The sequence below is a fragment of the Castanea sativa genome, chromosome 10 (assembly GCF_040712315.1).
Source record: "Castanea sativa cultivar Marrone di Chiusa Pesio chromosome 10, ASM4071231v1".
Classification (NCBI taxonomy): Eukaryota; Viridiplantae; Streptophyta; class Magnoliopsida; order Fagales; family Fagaceae; genus Castanea; species Castanea sativa.
In genome coordinates, this window is record NC_134022.1 from 24,294,701 (window position 1) to 24,316,979 (window position 22,279).

At 34.4% G+C, this 22,279-nt stretch overlaps 1 protein-coding gene across 5 annotated transcripts; it reads right to left on the reverse strand.

The window, feature by feature from the left end:
- Positions 1-775: 775 nt before the first annotated feature.
- Positions 776-18,130, reverse strand: LOC142613640 (protein ANTI-SILENCING 1). Of its 5 annotated transcripts, none has more exons than XR_012840296.1 (13): positions 17,902-18,129; positions 16,302-16,688; positions 15,604-15,772; positions 14,627-15,456; positions 11,973-11,999; positions 11,428-11,520; positions 7,827-7,905; positions 7,531-7,621; positions 2,386-2,488; positions 2,076-2,185; positions 1,873-1,957; positions 1,641-1,772; positions 776-1,249 (listed from the first exon to the last, which is right to left on the reverse strand). XR_012840296.1 is itself a non-coding variant. In XM_075786078.1 (12 exons), exons 2-11 carry the CDS (start codon positions 16,644-16,646, stop codon positions 1,907-1,909), a joined length of 1,905 nt encoding a protein of 634 aa, XP_075642193.1. In that variant the 5' UTR covers positions 16,647-16,688; positions 17,902-18,127; the 3' UTR covers positions 776-1,249; positions 1,873-1,906. The 5 variants fall into 5 exon arrangements, 1 of the variants encoding a protein (XP_075642193.1); XR_012840295.1 differs by having other exon boundaries at positions 776-1,245; positions 2,069-2,185; positions 17,902-18,126; XR_012840294.1 differs by having other exon boundaries at positions 2,069-2,185; positions 17,902-18,126.
- Positions 18,131-22,279: the final 4,149 nt, after the last annotated feature.

A 22,279-nucleotide genomic window follows, 5' to 3' on the forward strand; every position in this document is an offset into this window, starting at 1 on the left:
TAACTTTTTGTAGATTATTATTTTGCTTAAAGTTGACTGAAATATATTAGTACTTGAAAATTCGAGATTTTAAAAAACTACACATAAATTAAATAAGTTAAAATGTATATGAAAAAGCTTGTGACAAATGGAAACTCAAGTAACAAAACTTAAATGTCAGTTTTTTTGGCCCAAAAGTGATAGAGCATCAATTGATAAACAGCCCAATTAGAACCACTCTTAACCCATAGAACAAAAATAAAATAAAGCCGAACTGCCATGTTGATCTTCTAGTAGAATTCAAACTAATATTTAGGGAATCCAGCCAAGTAATTCGATAAAGAAATTAAAACCTATCAAATTCAAAGTGAAAATGGCAATCCAGTAGACATCTAAATCTAGCCAATAAAATAACAAAAATTGAGTACCCACATTTTCTTTCCTAAAATATGAAGTCAAATAATGACAAAATGGAGAAATTATTAGTCCCATCGGAAAATTGTTAACGTGGTCCTCCCTACTAATAAAATGCTACCATAGTGCCACTTATGCAAATGTGATCTTACCTGGTGATTTGTCATTTTTTATTTATTTTTTGTACTGATTAGGAAGCTGACTCATACATTTGCATAAGTTTACATCGTTTCATTGGTTAGGAAGACTACTTTAAAATTAATTTCAATAGACCTAATAATTTCTCATCAAAAGGAGTAGGTAGCATATTAAAGTGCAATTAGAACAATGCAATAAACAAATCCACCCTGATTGCTTAACAGGTAACGCGCACACACATACATAATTAAATTTAAACTATATATATTTCACTATATATGATAAATTTACACTATCCATGATGATGCACATAGTGTGGTAAGTGTGCAACCACTACGATCCTCTCCATTTGCTTATGACATGGTGTGAGATAATTTCATGGTAAAAAGTTCAATTTTCATGAATCTAAAAGTATAAGTGATAGCACATGATTTAAATCCAAATCTCATTCTTTTTTTGATGGAATGAGAATTTCAATGGCATGGCACCGTATAACCCTTTAGTTTTGTGAAAAATTGAATCCTCGTTGAAAATGGTATTCCCCCTCCACATTTCAAATCAATCGAAGAGGATCATACTGTTTGCCCAATAGTTACCATGAAACTGATACTTGAACTCCAATTCCCAACACCCAAAAGCTGATCCTCAAAAAATATTCACATATGCTCAAAATTTGCCTGATTCCCAATAAGGACCTCTGCCCATGTATTCCATCTTCCTGCCAAAAAAAAAAAAAAACAGAACAGTTTGATGTTTTAAGAATTATTATCATGTTGAAATACGGCAAATTGCTAAAATATGACCATCTTTTTGCTAATTTAGATTATGACCATAACTTTGAAACAGTAAGGATACAGAAGAGATGTGTTCCTCCTATGACGGACAAAGACCTTAGAAACAATTCCCAGTCAATTTTCAGTGCTCCAGTATAGCAGTGGGGGAAACAATGTAGGCAGACACAAATAAAGGCAAGTTCACCGATAGCCAAGGACTATGATACCAATGACATGCATGCCTCCAACTTGTCTAAGGGCATAACTATGTAAAATCAAACAAGCAACATAAAAGAGATCACAGTTGGATGAAGGAAAAAAAACGGAAGTAATTACCCATATATACTAATCAGAAGGTAGGAACCCTCTAATTTGATGACTTCTGATAAACGCATGAACACAAAATCCATTGTTTCAGGGTGCTTCAGGATGAGGAAGTTCAGAATGCATGAACAAAGATAAGAGGTACTGTACAGAATGACAAGAGCCAAAAAATTTGAGCATGGATCAATTCCAGAAATTTACAAGATGTTTTGAAGAAATATCATGTTGTGTTGGAAGTATTTACCAAAAAGAGGAAGCGCCCAAAGCAACTAGTATTTTCATTTGAACTTGAGGCTGGAATGAAGTTTTCTCAACGCCTCCCCTTGTTGCTGAAGAAATACAAGATACCCAGTTAAAGAACAACAAAGGAAATATAATAGAATATTAGCAAAGGCAAAATTAATACATTAGTAAAATTGGAGAAATATTCAGTTCAAGACCTCATACAACTTTTTCCATGCAAAATCTGATCTTTCTTGCAATAAGCACCATTCCATGGCCATCTCATATTCAATTGTATTAGGCTGAGAACAATGTGAAGTAGATACAGCTTCTTTCTGAGAAATAAAACCACCCCAAAATCAAATAAATAAGGGGGAACAGACAGAAAAATACAACCTTAGTCAAAGTTTTGCATGCTCATGAACATGGGGTTTGGCGTTTTGTGTGTGTGTGTTGTGTGTGTGTGTGTGTGTGTGTGTGTGTGTGTGTGTGAGAGAGAGAGAGAGAGAGAGAGAGAGAGAGTTAATAATTGCACCATTTCCCGTTGCATTTGATGTTTAAGTTTATCAATAACAAGATGGCCAAAAAAAGATGGCTTCTTTTCTGGGTAGCAAGTAGTTTTACTTCCAACAAGAGGCCTGCAAGTTATTAATAGGGGGTTAGGGAAAGAAATCAATGATTAAACATTTTAGATGCATGAGAAGCGAACTTCAAATACAAAGATACATTACACAGTAAACATTGGTAACAATAAGAGACATGATGCCGCAGAATTTAAGAAAGCATGTCTGTTATTTGTATAATATTATTTTACAAATCCAGGACACATGATTAACATCGGATGAACAGTCCAGTGTCATCTAAACTTTAATAATCAATGGACATGAACAAAAAGGTCAACGATTTTTCCTCTCTTTTTTCAGATGAATTGAAAGATATAGCTTACAGGCTACACATTCTTTCAAGGGAAAATTACCTTGAGTTTTAGCAAAATTACACAAGTATTCCCATTGTTTTGCTTTAGACACAAAACAATCTTAAAATGTAAGTTGTATAACATTGGTCACCCTTGGAAAATAACGTCATTGTGTTAAGTAACCAAACTAGTTAATAAAAATGTAGGGGTCGTTTGGTAATGTTGTTCTAGTAACGTTATTTGTATTTTTTGGAAATACGTGAGTGAAAAAGTGTGTGAATATGCATATAATGTTGTTTAAAAACTGAAAACATGTTGTGAAACTACTATACCAAACGGGGCCGTAATTTTTCTTATTCTTTGTCTTGCTCTTTTATTATCTGACTGAACCAGCCCTTGAGATCCCATAGCCAATGGTTGAAGTTGATTTTTTCATTTGATTTTCCTCTCTTTCTATCTTTCTCACTTGATTTTCTCTTCACCAAAGCAGTCCTCTCTCCAGTAACCATAGCACTGTGAGCCTAATGGATCCCAGAAAGAGCAAAGCAAAGATATATTCGGTCCCCCAAATCCTTCATCCAGATGGCCTTCTCCTCCAAGAGCCCTTCCAGCGTCGTTCTCATCAAACAATGAATGGGATGAGTGGAAGATTGAAAATTCCTTTGACTTTCTCTCTCAACCTGTGAGCATGCTTTGAAGTTCTGTTGATTTTTATTTTTTTAAATTTTATGTTGCAATGTGTGCTATGTGATGTCAATGGTGTTTTTTGTCATGGATCTAAAAAGTGGGCCTTAACTGTTAAGAGATTTGGGTTTTGGTTGAATTTTGGGCAATATATCCTTTGCTATCCATGGGCATGCTTGAGCTTTTGTTTTGATTTTTGCTTTCATTTCCTTGATGCAATGCATGTCATGTTGAATAGGGAATGTCTTGTGCAGGGCATAAACATTATAAGTATGATCAGAAACAGAGAATATGTTGGATGTTTGTTTATAATTTGTTAAAGAAACTAAAGAAGGCGGAGAAGGAAGCGGAATAGATTGTGAGTAAAGGGTTTGACAACTTGCATACAAGTTAAACAGTGTTAACAGCGAAAGAGGTTTGTGTTTAAAGCAAAACGAGGAGGTGCCTGGTGTAATTTTGCCAAGCCTCAAGGAGGTCTTTGTGATTTTCCCTTCTTTTAAACAAGGATAAGGTTCCATCCATTTGCAGGAGCTGCCCCCATTTTTTCTTTCTCCAATCTGTTGGATTTTGTAGAGCTGCTAGACTTTAGGTGTTAATAATTTTGGGTCACTCTTTGTATATTTCCCATGTAGCAACGTGGTGCACCCTGTCGCACTCTTTTAATATAATTTCTTATTTATTTTTTAAAATAATAATAATAAATAAGACAAAAAAATAAGATGGCTAGGTAGAGCAGAAATGTAAACAGAGTAGACTAGAAACAAGCTACTGAGATAGAATACAGATGTGGACATATGGGCACGTTGGAAGAACAAGGTTTTCCTCTAAAATGGTTCGGAGGAATCTCTTCCAACCGGCAACGTGGATGGTCCATTTAACCGCCACATAGTGAGTTGAAAGAATTTCCCGTTTACACCTTAGCTTAGCTGAAGAAGATATTGACTATAAGCTATATGTCCTGAGCCCAAATGAGCAGACAGCTCAAGGAGGAAAAGGTTCAACCAACTGGTTTTGAAAGCCTATCCCACTGCTAGGATTTTCAGCATGTCACACAGGTGCCAGAACCTAGGTGGCTGAGCTAATTACTTTTTTTGATAAGTAAGAATAATTATATTAAAAAAAAAAATCATGCAGAGAGGGCAGGAAGTAGCCAAAGAATACAAAAATACAGGAAAGCAGCCTCCAGATGGGGGCAACAAAGAAAGAAGCCATGCCACAATGATAAAGATTAGTTGGTCAATAAGTACATTCATCACAAGATTAGATGAGGTTAACAAGAAAAAGACTAGAGCAACTACCACCAGAAAGTTGGCATCACGCAATCTGGTGGCCATAGAGGAGATTGTAATTTTTTGAGGTACGGGCGCATAAAGTTGGTCCTGGGGCTTCTGAAGTATTAATCAGGTTCTCATCAAGGTGAAAGGTCATAGGAGAAATTTTAACTAATCAGGTTGTCCAGTTTTATAAAAATTGTACAAGGAGTCTCAGGGGTGGAGGCCTTTTGTGGAGGGTTTGGAGTTTGATCGTATTGGAGATATGGAGAGGGTTTGGCTTGAACGGAAGTTTGAGAGAGAGGAGATACTACAAGTCATAAGTGACTTGGAGGGGGACAAAGCTCTAGGTCCGGGTGGGTTTACTATGGCGTTTTATCATCATTGTTGGAGAGTAGTGGAGAAAGACATCTTGGCGGTCTTTGAAGAGTTTTTTCAACGTTGTAGGTTTGAAAAATTCCTTAATGCTACCTTCATTGCTTTAATTCCTAAAAAGAATGACGTCTCTAATATTAGAGATTTCCAGCCTATTAGCTTGGTGGGGAGTGTTTAAAATCTTGGCTAAGGTTTTGGCAAATCGTTTGAGAGTGGTTTTAGATCAGTTGATCTCTAAGACTCAGAATAGCTTTGTGGGTGGGAGACAAATCCTTGACTCGGTTCTTATTGCGAATGAGTGTGTGGATAGCTGAGGGAAGAGTAGAGTTCCTAGAGTAATTTGTAAACTTGATATTGAGAAGGCCTATAATCATGTGAATTGGGAGGCTTTGCTGGATTTGTTGAATAGAATGGGTTTTGGAGTAAAGTGGTATAAGTGGATCCGTACTTGTATATCCATGGTTCAGTTCTCAGTTTTGATTAATGGGTCTCCAGCTGATTTTTTTGGTAGTTCAAGAGACTTAAGACAAGGGGATCCGCTATCTCCTATGTTGTTTTTCATTTTGATGGAGGTGTTCAGTAAGATGTTGAGAAGAGTGGAGGGAGCTGGCTTGATTCGTGGTTTTAAAGTTGAGGGTAAGAGGGAGGGTGGGGAAAGTGCTTCACATCTATTGTTTGCAGACGATACTATCCTATTTTGTGATGCACATGTGGAGCAAATTCTTCATATCCGGTTGTTGCTACTCTGTTTTCAGGCGGTAACAGGTTTGAAGATCAATGTGCACAAGTGTGAAATGGTTCCAATAGGGAAGGTTGATGATGTGCATGTCCTGGGCCCCTGGCTAATATTTTGGGCTGTAGAGTTGGAACTTTGCCTATGTCTTATCTTGGCATGCCGTTAGGGGCTTCACACAACTCCCCTTCAATTTGGAATCCCATCTTGGAAAAAATTGAGCAAAAATTAGCCAAGTGGAAGATGTATTTGTCCAAAGGGGGTCGACTAATGTTACTCAAGTGTACATTATCTAGTCTTCCTACCTATTTTCTATCTCTTTTCACAATTCCTACTTATGTGGCTAATAAAATTGAAAAGTTGCAAAGGGATTTTCTATGGGATGATAGCAAGATTCATCTGGTTGTGCGCCTATAGCTTACAGTGGCTTGGGGATAAGAAAACTTACTACTTTCAATAAGGCTTTATTGGGGAAATGGTTGTGGCGGTTTGGGAAGGAAGAGGATCGGTTATGGAGGAGGGTGGTAGTTTCAAAATATGGGGAAGAATGTTTGGGGGTGGGGGGTGTGGTTGGACCTCAAAGCTAGGTAGGGGAGTTCATGGGTGTGGTTTGTGGAGAGACATTTGTATGGGATGGGAGGATTTTAGCAAAAATTGTTAGTTTGTTGTTGGGTTGGGCAGGATGGGTGGTATGGGATCAACCTTTCCAATTGGCTTTCCCAAGGTTGTATGGTATTGCCATTGATAAGGAGGCATATGTAGAAGCTTCTTTGTCAAGGCAGGGGCGGAGGATAGAAGGATTTGAAATGTTCGTTTTAGTCGAGAACTTATTGATTGGGAGATGGATGAAGAGCTGCATTTTCTTCGGATATTGGGAGCTAATACTCCTCCACTGGTTGTTGGAGACAGGATGAGATGGAAGTTGAAAGCTAATGGAGAGTTTGACATCCGGTCGTATTATAACAAACTACGGGATTCCCCCTCAATTGTCTTTCCTTGGAAGGTATATGGAGAGTAAAGGCACCTAGACAGGTTTCTTTTTTGTTTGGTGTGTAGCTTGGAATAAGATCCTAATAGGTGATAACTTGAGATTGAGGAGTTCGGATTTTGTAGACTGGTGCATTATGTGTCGTCATTGTGGAGAGACGGTAGACCACTTACTTCTTCAATGTGAGATGGCTCATCAGTTGTGGAGCTTTTCCTTAATAACTTTTGGTTTGTCTTGAGTTATACCTGGATCGATCCCAGATTTGCTTTTTGGCTGGTGGAATTGCATTCGTCTCAAATTTGGAACTTAATTCCGTTGTGCATCCTATGGTGTATTTGGGAGGAACAGAATCGGCGGACTTTTGAGGATTTGGATAGTTCCGGTGATCAGATGCTTACTTCTTTTAGTGGGACTCTCTTTGATTGATCTCAGGCATGGGGACTCACGACTAGTGATTCTCTCCCTTCTTTTCTTAGCTCTCTTTCTCTTTTGAAACTAATATGCTGTCTGGTTCTCTTTTTTGTTTTCTCTCTGTTTTTTCTCCTTGCTTTTTCTGGGTCTGCTCTATGTTTTTCATGCATAGAGTAGTCATTCGTATATATATCATTCTTACTTGTCAAAAAAAAAAAAAAAAAAGACAAAGCAGGATTCCTCCTGTTGACACCAATTAATCAATATAAGGCAAAGCTGGTTAATTGGAGTTGCAGACATACCTCCCATTTGATAATAATAGACAGCCCTCATCTAACTTTCTAACAGCTATCTCTGCTGCTTCTCTTGTTTTAAATATAACTAAAGCTTGACCTACAACAACAAACTACCGTGTCATAATTGAGGTAAAAGCAATACTGAAAATATCATTTCAGCTGTGCTCTGTATTTAAGAACAAAACATATCATTAACTGATGACTTTCCAAGACATCATCCAGTCTTTGTTCCAAAGAGGAAAAAGAAAAAACAACCCAGTTGGTTCACAATATAGTTAAGGTAAAGGTGCCTGTCTTCATACCAGAGTGAGGGCTAGAAATTGAAGTCTGCTGAATCATCTTTGCTGTGCAACTTTCCTTGAAGCCATGCCAAACAATATCCTAGTAAATAATTTAATGTTTAATGAGATTGGATAATACATCCTCAAAATGGAGGTGGGAAAAGGAGAAAAACTTCACAAAACAAAAAACCGACATAAACAGCAATGCATGAACTGTGAAGTGGCCACCGTAACTAAAAAGATTGAACAAGTAAAAACATAGTAATATTTTCCTTAGAAAATAACTACAACTACAAGTAATTTTAAGGTCAGCTATTAATCCTTAAGACTAATTGGAATGGGCTACAAGTGTTCGTCTCTCCATTCTATCATATCTAACATCATACTCTCTGTCACCTCCGTCATTGACAAATCATTTTTTACTTCTACAAATGCTATTTTAGGTCTTCCTCTACCTCTTTTTGTTCCCTCAGATCACTCTCTCACTAATAAATTGGTTGCCCTCCTCTACTCGTGACCAACCATACCCATTAATTCTCCTCATTTCATCAAATGGAGCTAGACCTATCTTTAAACAAATGTATTTATTCTGTATCTTATCTTTCCCTATATTTCTACCTATCCATCTCAACATTCTTATTTCAACTACACTCATTTTGTAAACATGTAGCTTCTTATTACCGCATCATTATGTACTATAGAGCATAACAAGTCTAATAGCAGCCTTATATAACTCTCCCTCTGATTTAGTAGGTACTCTACACTCACATAATGCTCCTTGTGTGCTTTTTCACTTAATCCACCATGCTCTTATCCTATGATTCACATTGTGTACATCTCTATGCCCTTATGAATTATCAATTCAAGATATCGAAAGCCACCTTGGTATCTCTTGACCATCAAGTTACAATCCTTTCATCTTTGTTTCTACTTTTGCCAAACATAAAACTCCATGTGCTTTGTTTTACTCCCACTTAATGTAGCCTTTATATTCTAAAATATCCCTCCAAATTTCCAATGTGACATTGATTACATGTTTAATTTCATTCACTAAAACTATATAGTCTGCAAAAAGTATACACCAAGAGACTTCATCCAAAATCAATCTTGCAACCCCCATTCGTAACCAACGCAAAAAGATATGGACTTAAAGCTCCTCCTTGATGCAAACCTATTGTGATAGGAAAATCGTGATACTTTCACTTGCTCTCATAGTAGATATTGCTACATCATACATATCTTAGTAATAACATTAGTATTTTTTTAGGTAAATTAGGAAGGAAGGGATAGTGGGGTTTGAACCCCAATGCCTAGAGACCACAAAAAGCGTTGGAACAGCAGAGTATCCCTCAAAATCCTCCTTAGTGACTTTAATATTTACTAATACATATCCTTATAACCTTAATATACTTTAGAGGAACTCCTTACTTTTCTACAACTCACCACATAAACTCTCTAAATTCCCTAACATACACTTTCCATAGGTCAATAAAAGCCATATGGAGATTTCTAAGGTCTACTTTAGTAAGAAAACTGATTATCCAATACTAGTACTCTATTTCTTAACCTATATTCAATCAGTCTCTCCCAAAATTCCATCCTTCACCACCATAAACAACCATTTTTCACATAAGCTTCACACAATAGCAACATTTTTTTTTGCCTAATATTTTAAATTGTAAACAAGCTTGAATGGCAACTAACCTAAACACCCATCTAGGTGGGGAGAGTGTCGAATGGTCAATTGAGTGGCAAAGAGATGGAGAGAGAAGATTGTGTCACCATGTTGAGACCGTGTCCACAATTTAAAAAAATAAATATACAATAATAAATCCACTCAACACACCAAGGACACAAGCAATTGTCTCTCCAACATGTCTGTGTCCAACACGTGACAAACAAGGAATGCCAGAGGTTTTGTCATATCCGTACTTCTTAATTACTCAAGATACTTCAATATCTTTTATATATATATATATATATATATATATATTTTTTTTTTTTTTTTTTTTTTGATTAGTAGCATACTTCAGTGTCTTGTATGGCTTCTATTAAATATATTTATCAAAATTAACACTCCCACCTCTCTTTAGTCTCATCATCCTTCACTAACACCCTTTTGATCAAAACTAACACTCCCATCTCTCTTTTCTCTCCTCTTCCTTCACTAGCACCCTTTTAATCTTAAACCATAAGATACTAGACACAAATAAAGTCTTTTGCTTTCATTTCTCTTTATCTAAGAAAGTTTGTAAATATTCTTTTCTCCATCTTCCATCCCCAACTTGCTATATAATTTCATCGTAAGCCTTAGATCCAGCCCCTAAACCAACTCTCTCTCTTTAATCTAACCACTTCTTGGACCTCCTCATTCCACCATTAAGTCTCCTTAGTTGATAGTACACAACCTTAATATTCTCCAAGTATTCTTTAGCATTATCATTTCATTCAACTTCTTCATTTGGGTCTAACGTGCCTTCCTCCCACCACCTATTTATTGGATTCCTCTATAATTTTTTTTCCCCATCTTTTAGTACAAATAGATAAACCCCAAGAGGCAATACAATCGGTAAGGGACTACAACTCATGAAGCAAAGGTCACTAATTTGAATGTCCCCTTCCCTTTCCACTTGAACCAAAACCTTTTTTCATTATTATTTTTTTGATGCATGGAACTTCACCAAGGCAGGGCCCTTTCAACCCTTGGGGAGTAAACCACAAATGCACAACCCCACCTGCCGGAATCGTTAATCAAGTAATCTAGGGAACTCCTAGTGGGGATCGAACCCAAGATGTAAGTTGTACCCTAACAGTTTCCACTTCAGCCAATAATAATAATAATAACAAAAATATCTAGTACCACCAACCTATATTGAGTGGCTACGTTCTCCCTCAATATCACCTTCCAATCTTTACAACATTTACTATAGAATTCTCGAGTAAAGATGACACCTATTCGATTAACATTTGTCCCACTTTTGATATATATATTTTTTTTAAATCCAACTGTTGAGGGTAATTAAGTGTGTGTCACTTTCTTGAAGCAAGTATTCATCAATATTAGATCAAATGCCAAAGTCTATAATAACACCTCCTAAGTCATTCCTTAATACCTTAGCCTCCGTGAACTCTTTCAAATCCCCAATATCTTTTCCAACATGACATTTAGGTCTCCTTTAATAAAAAAAATTTAACCATTTGGTAACCCTTAAATCAATTTATCCATTTCCTCCAAAAAATTTGCTCTACAGATTCTTCCAGCCCTACTTGAGGGGGGTATGCCCTAACTATGTTAATTATCTCTTCTCTTAAAACAATTTTTATTAACAAAATTATAATCCCCTATTCTTCTAATCTCAACAAAATTTTCTTTTTTATCTATAATTTATCCCCATCCCATTTTTATCTTTTCTTTGTTTTAAGTATGTTCAATTTCTCTACATTTCTCACCTATTCTCCTCCTAGCCATTGTATAAATGGGAAAGTTTTGAAAGTAAACTGCATTAAAAGGTAGACTTTTGTATAGGGGTTATAAAACCAAGCACAGATATCAAAATTAAATCCAGCAGGAACATATAGACTATAAATAAATAAATAACCAAAGCTCCAGAATGAGTAATACCTCCACTTCTGCTGAAGTATAAGTTGGATCCAAATTTTGAAGAAGAACCAGTGTTCCTTGCTCATTAGCAGTTTTCATTCTGTCTTCCCAGGGCTGAAGATACAAAAGGTATTCCATAGATTAGTTTAAACTGTCCCACTTTATATTCATATATGCCATCAATGTATTATGGCAGATTTACTTGTAAAAAAAATTGTATTTCAGATTCCAATGCTAATAATTCTTGTTTCTCTGCTCCTGTCAGAGAGAGACAAGGAAATAAAATTATGATAATGAAACCAAAATGTCAACAAAAAACATGAACTCATGGGTTCATGAGCAATGATCAAAACTAATAACAACAAGTCTTAATCCCAAATTTTGAAGTTGGCTATGGATCCTCAATTGATTAGTTAGGGTCAGCCACATATATTCCTTTCCTCCATTCTATTCTTTCTGAAGTCATTCTCCATGTTACTTTCCTAATTGATAAGTCATTTTTTATTACTTCTAATAAGTAAATGAAATTCGAGAACATGCAATTGGAGGGAAAAAGAAAAACTTACAAGTCCCTTAAACCATCTGCTTCTATCCTGTCAACATGCAGAAAATGAGAAACTGTAAGAACTAAATCTCATCTTGAATAGGACCTTCACATAGAGAACAACAAAGAAAGCACTAAAGGGCGTCCATAAACACATCCTTTGACTAGCAAATGACATATATAATATTTTTTTCTTTCTTTTTTTAATAGGTAAGAAAGTAATATTATTAATAGAAAAGAATAAAAGATACAGAGTTCACGGTAGTGAACAAAGAACAACATAGCAACAAAAAGAAATAAAGGAATCAAAATCCTATTCTAAGAGACAAAAGAAAATCAATAATAGTAGAATAATCCAAAAGACCCCAACACTGAGACTAATCGAATAGAGTCCGTTGGCACAAATCTAACAACTGGGCCATTGATTTCTCGATATCCTCAAAAGAATGTCAATTACATTCAGTCCAAATAGTCCACATCAAACAGCCTAGTACCAAATTCCAAATATTGGAATTATATTTCCCAAGCCAATGGTGCCAACAACAAAGTAAGTCTACAACCAAACCTAACATATATAATATTTCGCTGGAGCAAAATTGTAAAATCTGTTCCAGTTTGCCTATGTGAACATACTATTTCAATACTGATATATTCTAGCAGACTGTTTCGAATAATTTGTACATTTATAATACTCTTTGTTCACTATCGTGAAACCATGTATTTTTCCTGCTATTCCTTTTTCAATTATATTTTCTTTCTTACCTATCAAAAAAACAATTGTATATTTTTAAATACAAATCAAATTCCAATAGATGTAAAGGACGTAAAAATATTTTTACCTAGAAATTCATGATCAAATATATGTGAACTTTCTCAGCTACAATGACTCATATTTTCATGTTGCAACATTTTACATAATCCAACTATCAAGATGTCTAAAGCTGCTAATAAATCTCTTGTAGTGACATTAACATCAGTTTGGTCTAAAGTTTACAACGGACAGTTTATGATCGGAAATGATTTTCTGAAAGTTTGCTTGCAGTAGGGTAGACTAGTACGGTGGTACTGCACAATTCACATTGAGCCACAAAAAAGCAACAATAAAGCTAATATGACAGCTTTTGCTTAGTATGACAGGTGGAATAACTACCACATGGACTCTCCTTAATCCAACAGCCCACAGTTCACCACCATTCCATCCACAACTTTCCATACTCCATTTTCCCTTTATCTGACACTTCACTGCAAACCATTCTAATATCATGTCCTAAGAAAAATGCTAGACACATCTGTATTATACCCCAAAAGGATAGTTAGTACAGTCACAATTGCAACTCCTCTTAAAGCCCAGATTGACATAATACATGTATAATGTAGAATTCAGCACATACATGCGTAACACACATTCATCCAATCCACACAATCAAAGATGTTTATCTCCCCCACTAATATCTCTTACATCCTATTCAGAACACATATTATGCTACAGGCTCCACAAGCCAGACAAAGTTACTGGTTTGGCTCTAATACCATTTGTCATGACTCAAGAAAAGTGTTCGCTCCCAAAATGACTAGTCACAATTGGGACTCCTCATAATTGCTTATAGCTCATATTAATTTATTACTTATCTAATGTGGACTTAGCACACACACCCAGCAACATACTTATACAATCCAATCCAATACCATATGGAATATCACATCTCACCCTCAAATACCCTTTCATTTCCATGGCTCTCAACTTATTGTACTCTTTGGCTTAAGAAAAAGAAATCTCAAACTCTCCAAGAATATCAATGAGTGGGCACACATTACCAATTGATCATGACCCCTAACACCTTAACAAGCCCAACTCCAAAAGATTGAGGTGAAGAGTAGCTTGGCCCCTAGCATTTGATATCCTCTTTGCTTCAAGTCATCGATTGATACCAATGGAGGTGTGTGTGTGTGTGTGTGTGTGTGTGTGTGAGAGAGAGAGAGAGAACAAAAAGGAAGACTATAACCATGATAGGTACAATGGATATGTCTTGATATTTTTTTTTTTAAGTTGTATCAAAATTACAAAAACACCATATTATGTATCGGTTCCAACTACAAACTTCCCAATATTGCCGAAATGAAAATGATCAATATTTTTTTGATACAAACCTATATTTTGGCCGGTACAAACATAGGTTCCTTAGTACTGAATTTGGTACTGATACAAAAAAAAAATACCAGCCATACCAACCGATACGAAATTTAAAATTTTGGTATGAAACGTCATTGGCTACAAGCAAGTATGTCTTGGTCGAATAGAAAAGCGCACACGCACACACACACATATATATGTGTGTGTGTATATGACAAAGAAACAATTAGTAATGAGAAAGTCTAGCTGCACAACAAAATCTCACAACATCTTCACAAAACCTTTATTTTAAGTTGTGGTGGGTCCCAATATAATATATTTTTTAATATTTTATTTCATTTTATTTTGACCTATGGTTGGCTAACACTTCAACTTGTGAAAATGTTATGAGCTTTTCTAGTGTCCGTAGAAGAACTCCACAGCAATATACAGTTGCTACAGTAAAAATACCTCATCAATTAGAACATAACATCTATTCAAGTTAGGATCCCATAAAAGAAAAGAAAAAAAGGCGAGAAAGTGGTAATCCTAACAATACAACTTACCGTATCTGGTCTTCGTGTTACTTCCATTATTTGGTGATCAATCTTTTTGTCCTCATCCAGAGCCCGTCCAGGAGATGCTTTAGGCAACTTCCCATTAGAAAACTTTGTCTTGTCATCAGACTTTACCTTCTTGAAAGGATCTTTTTCAGCCACTTGAGTATCCTTAGCAAGTTTAAGCCTAGATTTATCTTCTAAAGCAGTTACAGTTGCTAAAGCCTTTGCATCATTACCATCCAAATCAGTGCTTAATATCTGAGGACTCTTCTTGTTCTTATCATCAACTTTAACAAAACCATCAAACTTTGCTCTCTTAGATGGTCTATCCTCCATTTCACCAAACCTTAATGTAGTCTTGTCACTAGAAACATTTTCCTGTCTATTATTAGTTTTAGAAATTTTTAACTCTGTACCTATACTAGAAGCAGGCTGATTTCTAAGCAAAGATTTTTGTTTAACTAGAGAAGCTTTCGAGTCTGTATTTTCTTTAACAATAGGCCCAGATTTGGTCCCATCATTGAAATCATTCTCCATTCTATCATTACTTTTAGCCATTTCATCAGATTCTACACCTACAGTAGAAGTAGGCTTCTCTCTAAGTGAAGATTTCTGTTTAACTAATGAAGAGTTAGAACCAGCATTGTCTTTCACTAAATTATCAATAGAAATTCCAGTAGTCTTTAGATTTGTGTGCCCTATAGTTGGAGTTTTCTGGGAAGGAACCCCTGTTTCATAACTTGCTATAGCATTTCCACTAGCTCCTTTCTTATCTGAATCAAGTTTCAAAACAACATTGGTCTTCTGAAGATCTATTCTGTTAAAGATAAATTTAACTGCAACAATTACAAACCAATGAACACATAAGACAAATTAGAACAATAAACAACTAATTTGAAATTACACCATTGGGACTTCCAAGGATTTATTATAAATTTTTTTTTTTTAAACCAAACATACAAACAGGAAAAGAAAAGTTATACCTTCAATCCCGGCAACTTTTTCCTCTATCTTACCCAGAATTCTATGATTCCCAACGTCAAAGGCACGGCAAAATATAAAGTCAGCTGCTTGAAGTTCTTCATCTGAAGGTTGTGGATTTCTACTATCCTTTGAAGTACAGACAACATTGCATTTTCCAGAAATTGCTTCCTGATTAATCATATTATATGATTAATAGCTGATTCAATTGAGCTGAAAAGTACTTCTCAACTCCAAAGGCACTTAAAAAAAACTATTTCATACTTACAAAATTTTTTTTTTTTTTAAACTATTTCATAAAAAAAGCTTACCCCATGTCAAAGAATTAAATACACATTCAGAATTCAAATAATTAAAAATAAAGAAGATGTTGAAGTTTGTTTAAAGCAATTAGTAGTTCAATTGTGGCAACATGTTTGAAAATCCACAAATCAACTTTTGCAAAGACGTATAATAAGAGCATTAATAAGTTATGCTACCGAAGAGCAATAGTATTAAAGAAGAATTTCAAACAATATACACACCAATCTTTTCTAAAATAACAGTATATTAGAATCTGTACCACCTGGAAACTGATTCCATCTCTAACATTATAAGCAGAAGAACCAGTTACAAGATCAAAGTGCTAAATGCAATAGAGGGTGGATATACAGGAAAAAGAGGGGAAAATGCTAAACTATTTTATCCTAAGTTCAATTACCAAAGGATTAACATTTGCAAGGCCTACACCTTCACCAGAGGCCAAAAATAATTCATTCTCAGCACTGTCTTCATTCCCAAGAAAATTCTGAATCTCGCAAGGGCGAAAGAACCAAAGAATCTTCACTTTCTTTGTCTTGTCTGAATTCTCCCATATTTTTATAATTTTCCCAACATAAGGGTCAGGTTCACCTTCCTTGTAAAGGTAAACAGAATCATAGAGAGAATACTCCACACCATCATATGTAAACGTTTCATAAAATTGGACATCTTTCTTTTTCCCACCAACTCCTCTCTTTTTACCCCATTCAAATTCAAGGTTCTCGACTCCATCTGCTTCCACCATGCTCTCTATCAAACCTCTTTCGAAGAAGGGTAATAAAAAGACCTGAGAAACAGCAATAAATTCTTTTTATTAAAATACACTAAAGTTCAATACAAAAATCCACTTGCACAAGCAGCACAAAAGCTAAAACTACTAAACCAAAGGCATTAAAATACTCTAAACACGGAACATATAATCTTATTCATGCAAGCATAAGAATTCATTTGGTATAGCTTATTTTCTTTAGGTGATTTTACTTTGAAAAAAATAAGTCACAAATGTATTGTTGTACCTAGAAAAAATGAGGGGCCCTAAAAACATAAGCTAAATAATAATAATAATAAATAAATAAAACTATACCAAATAGACACTAACTCTTTTTTTTTATGACGTGAAACCTTCACCAAGGCAGGGCCCTTTGGACCCACCCCCTGGGGAGTAAATCATGGATACACAACCTCATTCGCCATAACCGTGTATCAAGTAATTCAAGGGTAACTCCTAGTGGGAACTGAACCCAATATGTAAAAACAAATCATAAATCACATGTGAATGCAAGTATTATATGAATCTGAGTGTGATATAAACAATACACATTACACATTATTGCTTAAACATTAAAACAATCACAATGGGGACACACAACAACTACAGCACCAAAATCAGATCATACAACCCCCCCCCCACCCAACGGCCATTTAATTTGACGGAAAAATTATTTCTAAATCAATTTGCCACCTCCCAAATTGAAGTGCCATTCACTAAATTAATACAATATAAATAATATATATATATATATTCCCCACAATTATTGAGGAATTTCTTTACATTGAAACGAAGACAAACCCTGATTTCCAGGGCAAACTAATGCTACACTCCTTTATTACTCTCATACAGAAATATCACAAATTAAACACATAAACCCCTAAAACAGATTATAACGCAAACCATGCTTCGAACTCCTTAAGTTTAGGAAACAACTTTTGCTATAAATTTTTGAATCGCAGAAACCAATCGAAAAATTACAAAATATAAACATCCAGTAAACCTAGCAAAAAATAGTCCACGTAAATTAAATCGAAGCCTTCAAACCAATCGTAAATTCTCCACACAAAAAAAATTTGTAAAGTCTAGCAAAATGAAATGAACAGCCCGATTAAGATTTTGACGAGAAACAAACAGCGCCTTTGGCAACCTAAGAACAATGCTAGCGCAGAAGAGCACCGAAACACTATAATGGAGGCAATGGACGGAAGAATTGGCGGGAAAAACTTACGGTTTTTATTTCCCGAGAGTGAAAAATTTAGTGTTAATGCTCTGCTTTAATTTTTCTTCTTCCCCACTGAACCTGAAAGAGTGAAAACCCTAGCGATAAGCGCGCGTTTCGTGTCTCTGTGTGTGTGTGTGCGCTCCCGTGTGTTTTTACCTATTAATGTGTGTTTGATTTAATTTTGATTTTGATGTAGATATTACACAAATATATAGGCCACCTCCTAGCTCCTGTCTTCTGGCTTTTAAGCGAGAGAAATAAACAACGGTGCCCTTTTTCTCTTTTTAATCAAATTTGCTTTAGAAAAAAATATAAAATAAATATAAAGGCCATTTTCCAACAACTAAATTCTAATTTATTAAATCAATTTTCTTTTTCTTAGAAGACAGTATGTTATGTTTTTTTTTTTTTTTTTTTGATACCACTAAACGGAAAACACAGAATAACAAATAGTGACTGTTTACATCGTGAAGCATAGGAGACCACAAATGATGGATTGGCATCTTAGGCTCTGTTTGGGAGTTTATGAGAGAAGAGAATGTAATAGAATGGAATGATCATAAAGGAATGGAACGGAATATATTTAAGTAAGGGAAATTAATGGAAAATAATTAAATGGAATTAATTAACCTTGATTGGATGTTTTAAAATAAATGAATTAAAATAAATGGAATGTAAGTAATCTTGTTTGGGAGTAACATGGAAGGAATGGAATGGAATTATTTTATGACAATATTACTATTAGACCCCTATTTTAAAATAAAGGGTTGAACATATAGGGGTATTTTGGGAGTTTTAATAAAAAAATTATTAAATATAATTTCATTCTCTCTCATTCCTCCCAATTTCAAGGGAAATGAAAATTTGAGGTTTTAAGGGAATAGAGAGGAATGAGTATTTCCTCCTACCCATTCCATTCCCTCCCACCCTAACTCTCAAACAAATGAATGGACTTTCCATTCTCTCCAATAAAACTCTCAAACAAGGGAATGGAAGAATATTATAAAATTATAATTTTCATTCATTTTCATTCCATTCCATTCCATTCACTCCTCCCAAATGAGGCCTTAGTGGCCTGATCAGCTAGATAACATACTTGACCAAGGACCAAGTTTGATACAAAAATTAGCCTATATAAGAGTCCACTCTGCTGCAATGACAGGAGGTCTGTTATGTCTTCTAAAAAAAAATATGCGTATGTTGTGTTATGAAAAAAGCACAATTTAATGAGTTATATTATAAATAAGAGAGATGTTACATCCACATAATATTTTCACAACAAATCATTAATGGTTAATTGTTATTAGCTATAATTTAAACTTACCACTGAAATTACTTTCTTATCCTACTAGTAATAGCCCATAATAACTTAACACCTATGATTTGTTGTGAAAATGTTATAAATATAACGTTACTCTATAAATAAATAATAACAAAACACTTTAATGGGTCAGTTTTTTTTATAATTCAATAGTTTTCTTTTTTAGAAAGTTATAATTAGGAGTGAGTATTTAAACTTCAAATGTCTCTTTTAGAGATATCAAAAAGTGTCAACTGGGATTTAATATATGTATATATATATATATATATATATGTAGGACAAAACTTATGTACAATACCTTAAGTACTATTACTTAAATTCCCCACTTAAGATTGAGTCATATAGCTACTTAATTAAAAAATACACTTTTATTCCATGAGGAAAAATCCACATGACAGAATCTTAAAAGTGAAACTGAAGGAACAGCACCTAAGTATTGTACATAAATCTTGCCCACACACACACACATGTATATAGGGTGGGGTTCAAGTTACACCTGATGTAATTTTAAGTAATATTACCCAAACCAATATTTTTTAATTAAATGTGAATTTTAATAAATTCACTACTGGATTACATTATCTTCGTATATTCTCTATACTTACAAAATTTAAAGATAATCAAAGATCAAAGGCCATGTTATCAATGAATTTTTTAAATTCAAGTTTTTGTAGTTTAAAATAGTGCATAAAAAATGAGTTTATGGATCAAATAATAAATTACATCTGACTGGCATGAAAATTGGCATACATGTTAAGAACATATAATTCAACAATTGGATTTTCAAAATATGAATTTAATAACAAGTTATTGGGTGGTGTAACATTACTTAGAGTTACACCATGTGTAACTTGAACTCAACCATATATATATATATATACATATATATGTCAACCAATTAAGTAGCAACAATGGCTTTTGAGTGGAGTTATGGTGTGTTTTTGTGTTAAAACCTCTTTCTCTCTCCCTTGTGTGTGTGTGTAAAATTCTTAACAATTTAATGGGGATAACTAGTTATCTTATGAATTTATTCCATTCACAAATAGAGTCCCAACATATGTGGGCCTAACAGCCTTGCAAGTTAAGCATTCCATGGAACATACTCATAATATACTTCCTTATTTATACAGTTTTTTTTTTGTGGAAATTTATGTGTTTAAAATAATTAGCAATTTCAATGATTATTCAATGGAAATTTGATTTCTTGAAAATTTAGTTGTGTGTTTGATATTTTTAAAAAAAAAAACACACACACACACACAGCAACATCTTCATCATCATTGTGGTTTTAAGATTATCTTGTACTTTCTGAAGGCATTCAAATCAATAATATGTGAAGATAGGGAGGTGCCAATGGCAAGGAAATTGGGTAAGGAGTGAAAATGAGAAGAAGTAGATAAGGGGTGTATTATTTAATTCCAATAAAAGTTACTTAAACATTTTCATACTCTCCTATTGTTCGCCCAAGTTTGGATGAAAACATGATTTGGCACTTTTAGTGGGTATAATAAAATGAGCAATTCTTCAAACTTGTTATATGCCGTCTTGTTTTAAGCTCTCAAATAGAGGAGTTCATGGGTTGGGTTTGGTTGAGTTGAGGGTCAAATTGCCAACCAACATGATTAGATTGAGTTTTGAGCAATCACTTAACCTAAAAAGGATTTGTCAGAGATTACTTTCAAGTCGACGAGTAGTTCCACCAATTAGATGCTAGAGGAGGGAGATCAATTAACTAGTGGCATCAACATAGATCATATTTGCCTTTGCCATATTGAACAAAGATTTTGATTAGGTGTGACTCATATTTAAGATCGAGATTAAGTGTGCCTCATATTTCAGATAAAGATTAGGTGCGACTCATATTTCAGATCGAGATTAGGTGCAGCTCTTATTTGATGTGCGACAAATGTGAAGGATGGATGATGTTGGTGAGAGGTGAGGATGGCAAAACAAAGGTCAATAATTCTTTAAACAATTAGGTAGGTGGGATTCGCCAATTTGAGGGTTGAAAGGTCCAAAAGCTAATAAAAACAAGTCAGGTTTTAGGTTGTAAAACCCAATTATGATTGTGTGTGTATATGTATATATTTATTGATAATTCAATAGTTACAATTTGGGTGGAGGATTTGAATTATGGATATCTCAATAATAAAAAATACCATGAGGTGTTGATTGAATTACAAAATTCTTGACAATTATGATTGAGTATTTTGGTGAAATTGTTTGTGAATAATTAAGTTATTCAAAGTCAAATTTGCAAGTTTTTGAATACCTTTACTCACAAAGTAAGGAAATATATAAAATGTATTTTAAGTGTAATGTTAAGAACACATCAAATTATCACAACTAACATGATTAGTTGTGATTGGAATAACATCACTTTCATATGTATCATCCAATGACACAACTTTTATTATACATCAATCGAGGGGTGGCAATTCATGTTCACATATCAGGTTCGTGTCCGCGTGTTAGTTTCGTGTCGTGTTGACTAATAAGAATTTGGCTATATGGGTCAACACTAACCCAACACATTTATTAAACGAGTCAAAATTCTTCAACCCTAATACAACTTGTTTGTTAAATAGGTTAATCGTGTTGACCCATTTATCAGATTTCATTAAAGTGAAAACAATATATACAAATTTTAGTATTAACAAAATTGATCTAAATTATGAAAAACCAAAAAAATAAAAATTTGTTTAATACAAAATTAGAAACTAACGATTAAATGCATCACAAATAATCATTTAAAATTAGAACACATCTTAATATCACAAATAATTAATCACAATATATTAAAGAACATAAATCACAACAACTAATAAGTTTATATACCTAGGGTTTGAAGGGTATATTGGTAAAATATTATTTAATTAAACAGGTCAAATAAGTTTCATGAATTGGACACTAACCCCACCCATTTATAAAATGGGCCAGTCGTATCAATCTGAATATGATACGAACTCGTTAAGTCTCTGTTGAGGTACAAATTTTCGAGCCTTAATTTCATTAGCCCACTCCCAAAAATACCCACATAAGCCCATAAACTATTTCGAGCCC